Raw genomic sequence first — 15366 nt, 5'->3', positions numbered from 1 at the left:
GGACTGAAGCCAAGAATCACCTACCCAGCAAAACTGAGTATAATACTTCAGGAGAAAAAATGGTCTTTCAATGAAATAGAAGACTTTCAAATTTTCCTGATGAAAAGACCAGAGCTGGAAAGAAAATTTGACTTTCTAACACAAGAATGAAGAGAACCATGAAAAGGCGAACAGCAAAGAGAAATCATAAGGGACTTACTAAAGTTGAACTGTTTACATTCCTACATGGAAAGACAATATTTATAACTCTTGAAACATTTCAGTATCTGGGCACTGGGTGGGAGTACACACACACATACATGCACACACGCACACATACATAGAGACAGAGTGCACAGAGTGAATTGAAGAGGATGGGATCATATATTAAAAAAAAAATGAAATCAAGCAGTGAGAGAGAAATATTGGGAGGAGAAAGGGAGAAGTTATATGGGGCAAATTATCTCTCATAAAAAAGGCAAGCAAAAGACTTATTAGTGGTGGGATAAAGAGGGGAGGCAAGAGAAAAACATGAGGTCTACTCTCATCACATTCCACTAAAGGAAAGAATATAATGCACACTCATTTTGATAGGAAAACCTATCTCATAATACAGGAGAGTGGGGGACAGGGGCACAAGCAGGGTGGGGGGGGAGGATGGAGGGGAGGGCATGGGGAGGAGAATGCAATATGAGGTCGACACTCATGGGGAGGGAAAGGACCATAAGAAAATAGAAGTAAAGGGGGACAGGATAGGATGGAGGGAAATATAATTAGTCCTATACAACACAACTAGTATGGAAATCATTTGCAAAACTAAACAGATATGGCCTATATTGAATTGCCTGTCTTTCAAGGGGAAGGGATGGAGAGGGAGGGAGCTAATGAGGTTAGAACTCAAAGTGTTAGGACCAAATGTAATGTTCTTACCACTGGGTAACAAGAAATTACAGGTTAAGGGGTCAAGAAAGCTATCTGGTCCTACAGGACAAAAGAGAAGATGGAGACAAGGGCAGGGAGGGAGGATAGAGGAGAGAGCAGATAGGTCACAGGGGCAATTAGAAAGCTCGGGTTTGGGGGGGGGGAGGGGAGAAAAGGGGAGAAAATTTGTAACCCAAAATTGTGTGAAAATAAATGTTAAAAATTAATAAAAAAAAAAAAGAAAGAGGGAATAACATACACACTCACTTGACTATTGAAATCTGTTTCACCCTAAGTAAGAAGAAAGGAGGACAAGAGAAGGTGGGAGGAACTGATAGAAAGGAGGGTGATGGGGGAGACAAATGGTCAGAAGCAAAATACTTTTAAGTTTATTTATTTTTAGCTTTCAACATTCACTTCCATAAGCTTTAAATTTTCTCTCCCTCTCTCCCTTCCTGGCCCCTTCCCCAAGACAACATGCAATCTGATAGAGGCTCTATGTATACATTCCTATTAAACATATGTTCATATTAGTTGTGTTGTATAGAAGAATTATTATGAATGGGAGAAACCAAGAGACAGAAAAAACAAAACAAAACAAACAAAAAAGAAAATAGTCTGCTTTGCTCTGCATTCAGACTCCAATAGTTATTTCTCCAGCTGTGGATGGCATTTTCCATCATGAATCCTTTGGAATTGTTTTAGGTCCTTGCATTGCTGAGAAGGGTTAAGTCTATCAAAGTCTGTCAAAGCCCACTGTGGCTTACTGTGTACAATGTTCTGGTTCTGCTCACTTCACTCAGTATCAGTTCACATAAGTCTTTCCAAGTTTTTCTGAAGTCCTTCTGTTCATTTTTTTTTAATTTAAATTTATTTTTAGTTTACAACATTCAGTTCCACAGGCTTTTAAGTTTTAAATTTTCTTTTCTTCCTCTCCTCGCCACTCCCCAAAACTACGTGCAATCAGATATAGCCTCTACGTATACATTCATGTTAAACATATTTTCACATTAGTCATGTTGTAAAGAAGAATTACAGCCAATGGGATAAACCACAAGAAAGAAGAAACAAAACAAAACAAAAGAGGGAGAAAATAACCTGCTTCGATCTGCATTCAGGCTTTGTAATTCTCTCTCTGGATGTGGATAGCACTTTCCATCATGAACCTTTTGGAGTTGTCTTAGAACCTTGCATTGCTGAGAAGAGTGAAGTCTATTGAAGTTACTCATCATACCACGTCTGTAACTGTGTAATAATGTTCTCTTGGTTCTGCTCTCCTCACTCAGCATCAGTTCATTTAAGTCTTTCTAGGCTTTTCTGAAGTCTGCCTGTTCATCATTTCTTATAGCACAATAGCATTCCATTACATTCATATACCACAACTTGTTCAGCCATTCCCCAATTGATTCGCTCAATTTTCAGTTCTTGGCCACCACAAAAAGAGCTGATATAAATATTTTTACACATATGGGTCCTTTTTCCCATTTTTATGATCTCTTTGGGATACGTCCCTGGCTCAAAGGGTATGCACATTTTTATAGTCCTTTGGGCATAGTTCCAAATTGCTCTTCAGAATGGTTGGATCAGTACACAATTCTACCAACAATGAATTAGTGTTCCAATTTTCCCACATCTTCTCCAACATTTATAGCTTTTCTGTTTTGTCATGTTAACCAACCTATTCCACTGATCTACCCCTCTATTTCTTAGCCAGTACCAATTAGTTTTTATGATTGCTGCTTTATCATACAATTTAAGATCTGGTATGACTAGGCCACCTTCCCTAGCATTTCTTTTCATTAATTCCCTTGATATTCTGGACTTTTGTTCTTCCAGATGAATTTTGTTATTTTTTCTAGCTCTATAAAATAATTTTTTGGTAGTTTGATTGGTATGGCACAAAACAAATTACTTTTGAGGAGAGACAGGGGAAAAGGAAAGAGAAAGAAAGCATAAATGGGGGAAGCAGGATGGAGGGAAATAAAAAATTAGTAATCACAACTGTGAATGTGAATGGGATGAACTCACCCATAAAATAAGAATAGACAGAGTACTACTATGTGTATTAATAAGAGTAGCAGAATAGATTAAAAACCAAAATTCTACAACATGTAATTACAAGACATGCAACAGAGTAAAGATAAAAGGTCTGGAAGAAAATCTTTTATCCTTTAGCTGAAGAAAAAAAGGCAGGAGTAGCAATCATAATCTCAGAAAAAAAAAGGAGAGGAAAAAATCCAATGAAAACAGATAAACACTGAAACTACATCTTGCTAAAATGTATCATAGACAATGAAGTAATATCAATATTAAACATATATGCAACAAATGGCAGAGCATCCAGATTCTTAAAGGAAAAATTAAATGAGTTACAGAAGGAAATAGACTGTAAAACTGTACTAGGTGAGAACCTCAATGCCCCTTTCAGAACTAGATAAATCTAACAACCGCAACGACAGCAAACAAGAAAGAAATTAAGGAAATAAATAGAATTTTAGAAAAGTTAGATACAATAGACCTCTAGAAAGTTGAATGGGAATAGAAAGCAGCACATGACACCTACCGAAAAATTGACCATGTATTAGGGCACAAAAACCTCACAATCAAATGCAGAAAAGCAGAAATATTAAGTGCCTTCTTTTCAGATCAAAATGCAATAAAACTTACAATCAATAAAGGGCCATAGATTAAAAATTAATTGGAAACGAAATAATCTAATCCTCAAGATTGAGTGAGTCAAAGAAAAGGAATTTATTAGCATATTTGCTACTTGTGTCCCGGGATGACTGGGAGGAAAGCAATTTTATAAATCAGATGTGACAGAAATAGGAGCTGCTGTTTTCATCTTCAGAAACAGAAGGATTTCACTGGGCAGGGGACAGACGTGGCGCTACAGGAAAGTCCCTGAGGCTCAGCGTGGGTTCTACCAAGGTGACAGCAGCGGGGTGGCTCTGGACAGTCCCACTTTAGAACCGCGGGCCTCGGTTTTCTCATCTGGGGCATGGGCACTTCCAAGTACCCTTCCAGCTCCGGGAAGTCCTATCCTTCGGAGACAGAGCATCCACACGTCTTCCCTTTGGGAGGTAGTAACTAGCACTTGCTTGCGCCTGCGCCGGGGGCCGATTGCTTCGGCCAGGTAAAGTTCCCAGGAAAGGAAAGCAAAGTGAAGTCATCGCCTACTAAACGCCCTCTTTCGGATTGGCTGAAACTGGGCTCAGTCTAACCTTCAGGACGAATCATAGAGAAAGAAATCGGAAGTAGTCTTTCTCTGGAGCCCAATCCCCACGCGCCAGGGAAGGGGCGGGGCAAATCAGAACTCTCTCTTTTCATTGGTTGAGGTCTTCGTTCAGCGCCTTTTGGGAGGCAGGGAAAAAAATGAAAGGAAGTTATGCGTGCGGTCATTCCCTTTGCTCCCGGTGATTGGCTCAAACGAACAATAAGGCGGGCCTCTGCACCGTCAGTACTCTCTTGTCCCGGAAGCTTGAGTGAGGGTGGGGCTATGCATAACAGAGGGTGGAGTCCAAAGATTAGTGCCGTCCCAGAAGGAGGCGGGGCCATGATGGCGCTGAGAGACGGGTGCGGGAGGAGAGGGGCGGGACCGGGGTCGTGACGCAGAGGGAGACGGGGCGGGGCCTCTGGCGGCTCGAGGGTCTTGGTCTCCCGACCCACAGGTGCTCGGCTCTCCTTGCCTCTCCATGGCTCCCCGGGGCTGGGGCTGCTGGCGCTGGGCGGCGCGACCGCGGGCCCTGCTGCTTCCTGGCGCTGCCTTCGCCTCCGGTACGGGATGGGCACCCATGAGGGGTGGAGGTCTCCGAGGGGGGGAGAGGAGGGGAGGAGAAGGCCCCTCCCCCTCATCTGCAGGTGAGGAAACTGAGTCCCGACAGGTGAAGGGATCTGCCTGCCCGACGTCACCCGCGGGGAGTCAGGGGCCAGGCCGAGGCAGGACCCTTGGCTCAGGACCCCTTGGAGATGGGGGGCGCCGAGGGAGAGAAGTGCTCCCCTCCCCATTTAGGCGGGAGTATGCGAGAGATGAGGGGTGGGGCATCGGGCATTTCTAAGGGTTGTGTTGAGGGGGGCTATGGAAGTGACACGTGACAGTGTGGGACATGTGCCATAGAGAGGGTAGCCGGTGTGGACACGGGAGGAGTGAGTGTGTGTGTGTGTGTGTGTGTGTGTGTGTGTGTGTGTGTGTGTGTGTAGAGAATATGTGTGGAGGTGGAGTACAGGGACTTTGTGGAGGAGGGAGAGAAAGTGAAATAGAATATGGGGAAATGAGACAAGATCCCTCCGTCAGTGAGTGAGCTGAAAGGAAGAAAGAAGGAGTGAATGAAGGCATATAAGGGGAGAGAATGGGAACAGAAGACAGGTGAATGAATATGTGGAGGTGAGTTCATATATATCTGTAAAGACCCTGTATTCAGAGACAGAGACGGAGAAATAGAGAAAATAGAAATAAATGAATGAATGGTGGACGTGAGGTGTAAAGGTTCTCCCTGTATGGGCTGCTGACTTTCCCTTGCCTTTGAGGTACAGGACTGACTGGAGGTTGGGTACAGGGAAGATGACAGGACAAAGTGTAGACTAGAAGGGAAGGAGGAGGAGGAGAAAGCTGTGGCATCTATAGGAGGTTAGTGCTAAAATTTACTTCTGCATATGAGGGGATAGATATCCTTGGCATGAGATAAGATGTGTGTGACCTTAACCCCTCCCCATATCCAGGGTTCCGTCAGCTGTTCTCTACCCTAGAGCTGGCCCCTCACATCTGTGTGGTAGGCAGTGGCCCTGCTGGTTTCTATACTGCCCAACACCTGCTAAAGGTATGTGACTCGTCCTTATCTCTCCTCTTCCCTTGATCCCGCTCCTTCAAGAGCTTAGAGACAGAGAACCTGGGCAGCATCTTGTTCATGGAAGGCACTTTAACAGATTTGCCAGATTCTGGAGGGTAAAAGATACTTTTCCTCTCCAAGCTCAGGCTTCTTGTCTGTAAAAGCATGGTGTTGCAGCAGATGAGCTCTCAGGACTCTTCCAAGCCTAATAATACTGTCTGTGGATTCCTCTCACATACCCCCCCATCTTCTCTGACCATCTTGGAGCACCACACATTACCCTGGGGGTCTCTAGGAAGGCATCTGGCCTGGCTCATGCTGGTATGGTGGGGTATTCTCATCTGTCCCCTGGTGCTGGCCTGTGTGAGGGGAAGGTTTCCTAATTTAACCTTTCATCTTTTCTCTTCAACCATCCCATTTCTGTAATCACTTCCTGTTCTAAGCCTTCTGTGTCTCCCTTCCTTCATCTCAGAACTGCACTTAACCACCCTCATCCCCACTCTACTTCTCTGATCTTTCACCACAGGCCCTAACCTTAGGATTATAGACTGTTAAATCTCACAGACACCACAGAGACCATCCATCAACCCCTTCATTGTATAGATGAACCAAGAGAAGTGAAAAGAGTAACTTAAGGTCACAAATCTGGAGATGGTAGAACTAAGACTCTCCAACAAGGTCTCCTGATTCCTGGACCAGTGCTCTTTCTACTAAGACCTTGCTGTTTCATGACTCATCCTCTCTCTTTTTCAGCATGTTTCTCTGGTTCATCTTTGTAGGTGAAGGCTGAGCTCTTCATGCTGAAGTCACTGGCCTTGGTGGGCAGAGCCCCAAGGCTGCCTGCTTCCCTTGAACCTCAAGGCCAGCTCCCTGCTGGAGGAGGAAGGGAAGGAGGCAGAAAGTGGGATTCAGTAAGGAAGAGTTCAATATGGTATAATTAAAGTGTCCAGAAAGAAGCCCATACTGTGCTCTGAGTATCTATGGGTGAAACAGCCAACATGGTCACTACTCTTAAGGAGCTTAAAGTATATTGGGGGAAACCAGAATAGGTGAGTCTTGATTTCATCAAAGGGGCAGACAATGAAAGAAACCACAAGAAAAAGGCCAAAGTTTGGGGGAATCAGGTTGAGTCAGACATGAAATCTGCCCCCTGTATTTTGGCTTCTTCATCATGTAAAAAATTCTTTCTCTGAGCCCTTATGAGCTCCACTTTCAAGGAGAAAATCATAAACTCTGGGTCTTGGTAGGGGATGGAGAGGACTTGGTTTGGGGAATCATGAATAGATATTTACTTAATACTTATTTTATAGAGCATAATGTTAAGTGCTGTCCAAACAAAGAGGTACAAGACAGGATCCCTGTCCTCAAATCACTTAGAGTCTAGTCAGAGAGACAAGACATATAAAGGTGGAGTCATTAGTTAGGCAACTAAGAAAATATGAGTACCACATTCTCAGGTACTGTAAGGAAGAAAGAATACACAGTCTAATAGGAAAGACAGGAAATATTATAGATGAAAAACATGGATGAAAAATTTAAATTAAAATTTAATTCATTTTATATATTGACTTTCTCTAGTAACTTGAAAAAAGATAATGATGAATCAAGGCAGTATATATTAACTATTAGATGAATGCTATAGATAATAAATGGAGTTCAGAGAAAGAAGGGAGAAATGACTGGGGACTGGGATGACCCAGGAGGACTGAGGAGGTAGGGCTTAATGTGTACCTTGGTCCACATTAAGATAGACAGGTCTTAGATAAGTGAAGAAGTTGGGGAGGGCATTCTTGGCTGGGAAATGTCAAAGCAAAGTTATGAATGGTATACATGACATCGGGTCATAGGAAAAAAGAGCTGGAAGAGGCTTCAGAAATCATCCATTCCAACAGATTAGGAGACTGAGAGAGAAGTGAAGTGACTTGTCTAAAGGTCACTCAGCTGAGTATTCTTCAGATCTAGTGCTCTTAATATTACTTCATGTTGTATATTTTGTGGGAAGCCCATGAATAGGCCAGTTTGTAGAAGGGGATTCACATGGAGGTGAAGTGGGAGAAAAGGTTGGAGAGGTGGGCAAGAGTCAGAGGGGGGAAGATAAGGAATGCCAGAATCAGGGGGTTGGGGCTCAGTTTTGTAGAGCAATAGTGAGGCCATTGAAGTGGCATCAGATTGATGCATTAGGAACACAAATCTGGCAACAGTGAATGGAGTGGGGTAGGAATTGAGAGGAGGGGAGATCATGGAGGAAAGGACAACCTTTACCAGACTTGTAATCTGAGAGTCATTAACTCTGAATTAGGACTGTGATGGTGGGAAAGGAAAGGAGGGAGCAGATTTGAGAGATAGTGCCAGGGAAGGATCAAGGAATCTTATTGACTGGGTATAAAGTTAGGGGGGAGCAAGGATTATGACTGACTCTGTGCCTGGGGGAATGGTATTTTTAAAAGCCAGAGTTCTTTGTTGAGTTGAGTGTCCATTTCAAAGTAATTTTTCAGTTACTCCGACTGCTTGAACCATGATTCAAGCCTTCTGTGTGCTTCAGCACAGGGAAATGCCTAGCTCACTGGGGAAACCCCTGTGATTCCCCAAACTCCAATTAAAAAAAGAAAATCTTCCTGACATGCCCATGCGACATCTCAGTTTTTCCTGTTGTCTTTGCTGCCTCCTGGGTAGACCTCAGAGCAGATGAAGATTTGTTGGTCCCCTAGTCCTTCCAGTAGGCCTTAAGGGGCAGTGTGGGGTAGGACAGAGATATTTAATAACTCCACAATGCTACCTGAATCAGATTAAAATGTAAGGGAAATGTTTAACAAAATAATTAAATAAGATACAATACAGCATAGATCTATTTCTATTTGAGTTTGACACCACTCCTGTAGGAGACAGAGTGCTAATCTCAGAGCAGTGAAAATCTTGATTCTGAGCACACCACGGATATTTCTTAGCTATGTGGCCCTGCCATATCTCTTAACTTTTCTAAACTACAGTTTCCTCCTCTGTAAAAACAGAGATGATAATAATAGCATGTTTCCTAGAGCTGTCGTAAGGATCAAGTGAAATAATGTATTAAAGTGCTTTGTAAACCTTGAAGCACTATCTCAATGCAAGTTATTATTATTAGAACTCTTTTAAAACTTAAGACCTGGTCTTTGACTCTTCTGATGTGTTTGAACTGAATTTTCTCAGGAGGGACATGTAATGATTCATCACTTCCAGTTCTGCTGATGATAGGGGAGAGGAGGAGGAGTATCTGATCATAGGTCCTCTCCAGTCACTGTAGCTGCTGCTATCTCTCCTTAGCAGCATCCTCGGGCTCAGGTAGACATCTATGAGAAGCAGCTGGTTCCCTTTGGTTTGGTCCGCTTTGGAGTGGCTCCTGATCACCCGGAGGTAAAGGTGAGTTCCGTAGGGCTGGGGGTCACCAAAGACTCAAGCCAAATGAGGATGAGGCAGGAGCTCTGGCTGGGAACTGACTCTTTGCGTGGGCAGTCATGGCCTGGAGCATAACTCTGGTGCTGATATGACCTCCCCCAGAGGAAGCAGTCAAGGATTTTGTAGAGGTTTCCTGACTCTATGTGTCCATGTGATATGGAATTGAGGGTGGCATAAAGGATGGTTGGTCCCATGGCACTCACTCTGCCTGTCCTCTGGCAGAATGTTATCAACACGTTTACCCAGACTGCCCATTCCCCTCGATGTGCCTTCAGAGGCAACGTGACTGTGGGAAGGGATGTGTCCATGTCAGAGCTTCGGGAAGCCTACCATGCTATTGTTTTGGTAAGTAGAAGGGATAAGGGATGAGTGGCTTGTGAAAGTTTGAGGGAGGGGTGGGGAGAGTTCATAAAAGCAAACGGGTTAGAAATTTGGAGGGGTAGGGCTTTTGAAATTCAGTGTGGTTGTGGGGTGAAATGTTGTGGATATGAAGGAAATAGGGGTAAGTAGGGGATGCAAACAGCTTAAGGTATGTTTGGATGTTAGGAGGTAATACAAACTTCTGGAGAGAAGGACTAATATGCAAAGGGCTAGACTGTCATGGGAACAGCAGGGGGTAGGGGCAGTGGGGAAGAGCAATATGGCCATCAGTTGATCTGACCCTCCCAATGGTCAGTGCATAGTGTGGATATTTCGAAGACCTGGGACATATTTTCTTCTACAGAGCTATGGGGCAGAGAATCACCGGACCCTGGGCATTCCAGGTGAGGAGCTGCCGGGTGTTATCTCTGCCAGGGATTTTGTGGGCTGGTACAACGGATTACCTGAGAACCATAAGGTGAGTGTTGGGGGAAGAGGTATACCTGGTTCCTCCAGACTTCTTGGGGAATATAGCTCTCAGGCAAGGGCTAGATGTAGTCAGTGATCATCTCTGCTGTGTTCAGACTGGATAAGGAGTATTGAAAGAGAAGCAGGGGTGGGAGGTGAATCTTCCAGTCTAATGGGGAAAATTAGACACATAAGAAAGACGGGGAAAATTAGACACATAAGAAAGACAGAGAAAATTAAGTACCTAAAGTACAGAGTGGACACTGAGGAAGAGAGCTTGATCAGAGGGAAGTGGTGTTCACAAGGAAGGCCTCTCAGAGGATGGGACAAGTTTTGTCTATATATCTTGTCTAGCAGATAGGGGCAGTCACAGAGATGGAAACAGGCAAATGGTTTGTAAACTAGTAAACTAACTTAATTGGAGCATGGAGCTGAGAAAGGGATGGAGGAACCATGGCAAGCAGAGAAAAGGGAATCCAGAACCTTTGGGGGGTGGTACTGGGGTAGACATGGAGGGATCAGCTTTGGCCTAGTCAAAGGGCCCCTTTCTGAATCATTTCTTCCTCAGCTGGCACCTAACTTAAACTGCGATACGGCATTGATTCTGGGACAAGGGAATGTGGCTCTGGATGTGGCCCGGATCCTGTTAACCCCGACAGAGCTCCTCGAGGTGACTAGTATTGAGGGAACAGGGATTGTCGAGGATGGATGATGTGCAGAAGAAATACTGTCTAGAGAACTCATGTCTTCCAGCCTCCCCATTATCCCCTCCAGCCTAGTCCTGGGCCTCAGTCTTCTCTTTGTGCAACAGAGGTCTCCACCTTTGATAGAGAGAAGAGCCCATTGAGAATTGAGTTGCATTGAACACAGTACTGGCTATGACCAGCAGGGGGAAGTGATGCAATTTCTGACCAGTCTGTTGTATCTCTAAGATTCTGGCTTTAGGAAGCTAAGTGGAAAGAATTCCTTCCCCTTATTTCCCAGCGCCAGAAACCTTCAAAGGTCTTCTTATCCTTCAGAAAACAGACATCACTGCAGAAGCGCTGAAGGTGCTGAAACAGAGTCAAGTGAAAAGGGTGTGGATTGTGGGACGCAGGGGACCCCTGCAGGTAGCTTTCACCATCAAGGTGAGAAGGGCTGGGGTTTCTCAGAACTGGAATGTTACCTTTTTCCCCCTAGGATGGGATTGGGTTAGCAGCAGAGATTTGAGACCTTAGTCTTTCTCTTCCCTTGATACCCAACACATTCCTCATGACCCTTCACATTCTTAATCATGTTCCTAATGGCCTCCAGGAGCTCCGGGAAATGATCAACCTACCTGGGAGCCAGTGTCTTTTGGACCCTGCAGATTTCTCAAATCTGGAAGACTCAATCAAAGGTAAGGGGCATTGAATCTGGGTTCCTCTGGTGATTGGAGGGAGGAAAATCCAAGAGAGTCATTGAGTACCAGGAAGGAATTTGCATGTCCTGGCTGGCACAGAGCTGAGCACATGGCCCAGGGGAGAGGAAACAGCCTCAAAACTGTTGGATGTTATTGGCAGAGGCTCCCCGTCCAAGGAAGCGGCTATTGGAGCTCATGGTACGAACAGCCCTGAAGCCACCAGAGGCCAAGGAAGCTGATAGGACAGCTGAGACCTCTCGAGCCTGGGGCCTCCGCTTCTTACGAGGTCCTCAGGAGGTGCTGCCCTCTCCAGACGGAGGTCGAGTTGCTGGGATTCGCCTGGCTGTCATGCGTCTAGAGGTAAGTATAGAGAGGGCACTCTGCTTTCCCCTTCCTTCCCTACTTGTAGGAAATTCTCACTCTTCCCAAGACCTCTAGGGAGCCCTTATGGGAAGGATTAGGTGGGAAGCACCTAATAACAGGCAGCTCCTTGCATTGATTCTGGTTGTGAGGCTCAAATCCCTGCCTGGTTCTTAGGCAGGGTTTGCTATGGGCATCTTATCTGAATGGACACTCAACCCTTGTCATGCTGTGTCCCCCTTATTTCCTGTAGGGCTCTGGTGAGAATGCCCAAGCAGTTCCCACAGGGGCAGTAGAGGATGTGCCATGTGGACTGGTGCTGAGCAGTGTTGGTTACAAGAGCCGTCCAATTGACCCCACTGTGCCCTTTGATCCCAAGCTTGGAGTTATCCCCAACAGTGAGGGTCGTGTGTTGGGTGCACCAGGTGTGTGTGAAGGTGGTGGTTTAAAAGTGGGAGAGGGAAAGAGATATGAGAAGATACTGAGGTGGGGGACAATGAGTATGGGGCACTCTAAGGTCAGACTTTTTCAGCGTATTGCTTGGTTTTGCTGAACTGTTTTTTTCCCTTAAAAGATGATTTGTTACATGGGATGGCTTTTTGGCAAGGAGGTGGCTAGGGATATTTTGAAAAATGTAAGTGGTACAAAAACAGAGATCTATGAAAAATGATTTTTCAAAGGGAAGGAGGGGAGAGAGGTTGGATGGCTGGTTCCTAGGGAATGAAGTGTGTAGACACATGAAGAGGAGGGGTGGATTTAAAGGGGAGGAGAAGCAGATGGATACAGGAAGAGAGAAGAGCCACAGGACAGGGATGAGGATACTTAGAGAGAGACTGGGACAGATAAAATTAAATTCAGTACATATTTATGCACCTACTGTGTGCAGCCACTGGTGAGATAGAAGATAGGTTTCCTTTTATGTACTATGTCCGCCCATTAAAATGTAACCTCTTTCAGGGCTGGGACTGTCTTTCTGTTTGTATTTGTCCTGTATTCCCAGCCCTTAGCACAGTGCCTGCACATAGTAGGTGCTGCATAGATGCTTGTGGATTGACTGACTGACCTCATGGACCTCATGGGGAAAATGGTGGATTGGGGAATATGACACAGATAACACAGTAAGTACATAAGATGTTTGAGGGAAAGATCATTACTTCCTCTGAGGATCAGGGAAGACTTTACAGAGGAAACACCATATGATTTGATCTTTAAGGGATGGGTTAGAATTCAACAGGTAGCAGAGGCATCACAGGAAAGGCAGTGAGGAAAGGCATAAAGGTGAGGAGACAAAGTGTGTATAAGGTACAGGCAGTCATCATTTGGCTAGAGCGCCAAGTAGGAGCTGGGCAACGTATGATAAAGTAGGGTGGCACCAGGTTGCATAGGGCCTTGAAGACCAGAGTGGGCCAGGCTGTCACAGATGCTGTGTGTCTCTGTGGAAGATGCTGGAGGCAGGATTATTAGGCATGTGCTCAAACTCATGTTCTCAGTTTTGTTTCTTTGATTTCTTTCCTGACTTTAGGTCTGTACTGTAGTGGCTGGGTTAAGCGAGGTCCCACAGGTGTCATTGCTACCACCATGAATGACAGCTTTCTCACTGGCCAGGCCCTGCTCCAAGACCTTGAGAAGGGAGTGCTGCCCTTAGGCCCCAAGCTTGGCTACTCCATGATAGAGCCTCTCCTCAGAAATCGAGGTAGGATGGGTGACAGCTCTTGGCAGGAGAAATAAGGAGCCTGCCTAATTTGTAGGATCATTGATTTAAAGGCCATGGAGCCAACAGGCTGGGAAAGACTGGAGAAAAATCTATGGGAAATAAAGGAGAATGGGAGAGAAGAGGAACCTAGTCCTGAATCAGTCTCTTTTCTGGAAATCCTCTGCTTTTTTGAAGTTGGTGGAGATTCTGGGGGTGGGGTAGTGGCAGGGATCAATAAAACAGACTTATTACACTGTGTACTTCTTATACTATGCATTGTAGTATATAATACACAGTACTACATACTATGTGCTAGAAGCTACAAAGATAAGTCTGAGAGACTAATTGGGAGGCAAAAAGTCAGGTGTTATAGAAAAGATATGGCAAGATCTGGCAACTCTTTGATAAGAGGGTGAGGGAGAGGGAGGAAGAGAAAGTAGGGCCCAGCTTGTGAATACAGAAGCAAGGAAACAGAAACACGGAAGTTTGGGGCAGGGTGGGTGGGAGATTTGTTCTGCACATATTGGGAAGAGGGAGCAACGGTAGAAAGGGAGTGTGGAAGTGGCTAGTGGGGTAGTTCTGGCAGCCTTAACCTGTGTGCTCCTATTTTTCCTGCACCAGGGGTCCAACCTATCTCCTTTGAGGACTGGGAGAAGCTGGATGCAGAAGAGGTGATTCGAGGCCAGGCAACTGGGAAGCCCCGGGAAAAACTGGTGGACCCACAACAGATGCTACACATAATAAGACACTGACTCTTTAAATCTGTCCTCGACCTCAAAGTGTGGCAGGGCCAAATTCAGGGGGTGGGCGTGATCCAGGAACATGACCTGGCCTGCGCCGGCCAGAGAAAGGGCACAGAAGGACAAAAGACAGTATGCCCTTGAGCTCTGTGTTTACTGTATCTGGCTGCCTCCCTCCCCCCCACCTCCTTTCTCAGCGGTGCCTGGCCCATGCCATTGCCTCCAGTGCCTTTTTGGCAAGTTCTCTGCCTCCCTTCTTCCACTGTTTTTTGTTTTTAGCATGTTCCATTTTAGCCTGCAGCATTTGAATCACTTTATGTTGTGGGGGAGGGGCAGGTCAGAGATTGTTCTGAAGCCTCGGTTTACATCTGTGCTCTAAACCAGAGCATAGATCCCCACTGCCGCCCTGACTCATCCTTCATCTTACGGACCTCACTGGGCTACAGGTATCAGGAACCATAGTGGAAGTAAAGAACTGAAATAAAAGTAGAAATAAAGAACTGTGTGAGTGACATGGGTTCTTTGAATTCTGCCCAGGGTTACCTTCTCAATAGCCCTTGACCCGCATGGCCACCAGGTGGCGTTGTGCACCCCCAAGACAGATCCGCCGCCTCGTTTGGATTGGAGATCCCTGCCAGTCCTTGGGACTGGTCTCAATGGGGGACCCAGGCCCCCTCTCCCTGAAATTTTTTGCTGATCCCAGTCTTCTGCCTTTACCTCCAAACATAGCTTTTTTGGTTGCGCTGGCCCCTTTGGCAGTGTGGGTGAAGGGTACCTCAAGAAGAATGTTTTTAAATAATGGAAAATTATGCTAGATTTCGGTTAGAGATTCATGAAAATGAAGGTGTAGATGTGTCCTCTCGGAGTTTTCAGGGACTCGAGGTGAAGAACCCTTTCATTAGAGGAGGCCAAGGAGTACCAGTCAGCCCCATCTCCCTCAGGCTTTCACTGGCTTCTCCCAGGCTGTTGAGGAGGAGGAGGAAAAGGCAGCGCTGGGAGTCGTTCTTCCCCCTCTCTGTTCCCAAGGGCTTCCTGTGCAACCTTTCTGTTCGTGGAGGGCACCCCTCCTCCTGACTGGGGCTCCTTCAGCCCCTTGCCGTCACTGATCATGCTTTCCACGTGGGTTTCCAAGCCCCTTTTGAAGTTGGGGGGGGGGTCCACTCCGAGAGTCTGGGGAATGGTGTGTGATCTAGAAATGAAGAGGTC

General features: G+C 45.6%; 1 protein-coding gene across 4 annotated transcripts; it reads left to right on the top strand.

The window, feature by feature from the left end:
- Positions 1-4404: 4404 nt before the first annotated feature.
- FDXR (ferredoxin reductase) lies at positions 4405-14660 on the top strand. 4 transcript variants are annotated; one of them, XM_072645601.1, is made up of 12 exons: positions 4405-4677; positions 5620-5717; positions 9030-9122; positions 9381-9503; positions 9883-9996; positions 10555-10656; positions 11006-11113; positions 11280-11364; positions 11528-11727; positions 11981-12152; positions 13250-13420; positions 14042-14660. In XM_072645601.1, exons 1-12 carry the CDS (start codon positions 4596-4598, stop codon positions 14170-14172), a joined length of 1479 nt encoding a protein of 492 aa, XP_072501702.1. In that variant the 5' UTR covers positions 4405-4595; the 3' UTR covers positions 14173-14660. The 4 variants fall into 4 exon arrangements, with proteins under 4 accessions (XP_072501702.1, XP_072501701.1, XP_072501703.1 ...); XM_072645600.1 differs by having other exon boundaries at positions 4443-4677; positions 9027-9122; XM_072645602.1 differs by having other exon boundaries at positions 4471-4761; positions 9027-9122.
- Positions 14661-15366: the final 706 nt, after the last annotated feature.

The sequence above is a fragment of the Notamacropus eugenii genome, chromosome 2 (assembly GCF_028372415.1).
Source record: "Notamacropus eugenii isolate mMacEug1 chromosome 2, mMacEug1.pri_v2, whole genome shotgun sequence".
In the NCBI taxonomy this organism is placed as follows: Eukaryota; Metazoa; Chordata; class Mammalia; order Diprotodontia; family Macropodidae; genus Notamacropus; species Notamacropus eugenii.
This window is presented reverse-complemented; position numbering and strand designations above follow the sequence as displayed.

Excerpts from the sequence above, each read along its gene's own strand:
- FDXR (XM_072645602.1), top strand. The coding sequence starts at position 4,596 with ATGGCTCCCCGGGGCTGGGGCTGCTGGCGCTGGGCGGCGCGACCGCGG. Across the intron at positions 4,762-5,619 it reads CCCCTCCCCCTCATCTGCAG|GGTTCCGTCAGCTGTTCTCT; the intron begins GTGAGGAAACTG and ends CCCCATATCCAG. Across the intron at positions 11,114-11,279 it reads AGGTAGCTTTCACCATCAAG|GAGCTCCGGGAAATGATCAA; the intron begins GTGAGAAGGGCT and ends AATGGCCTCCAG.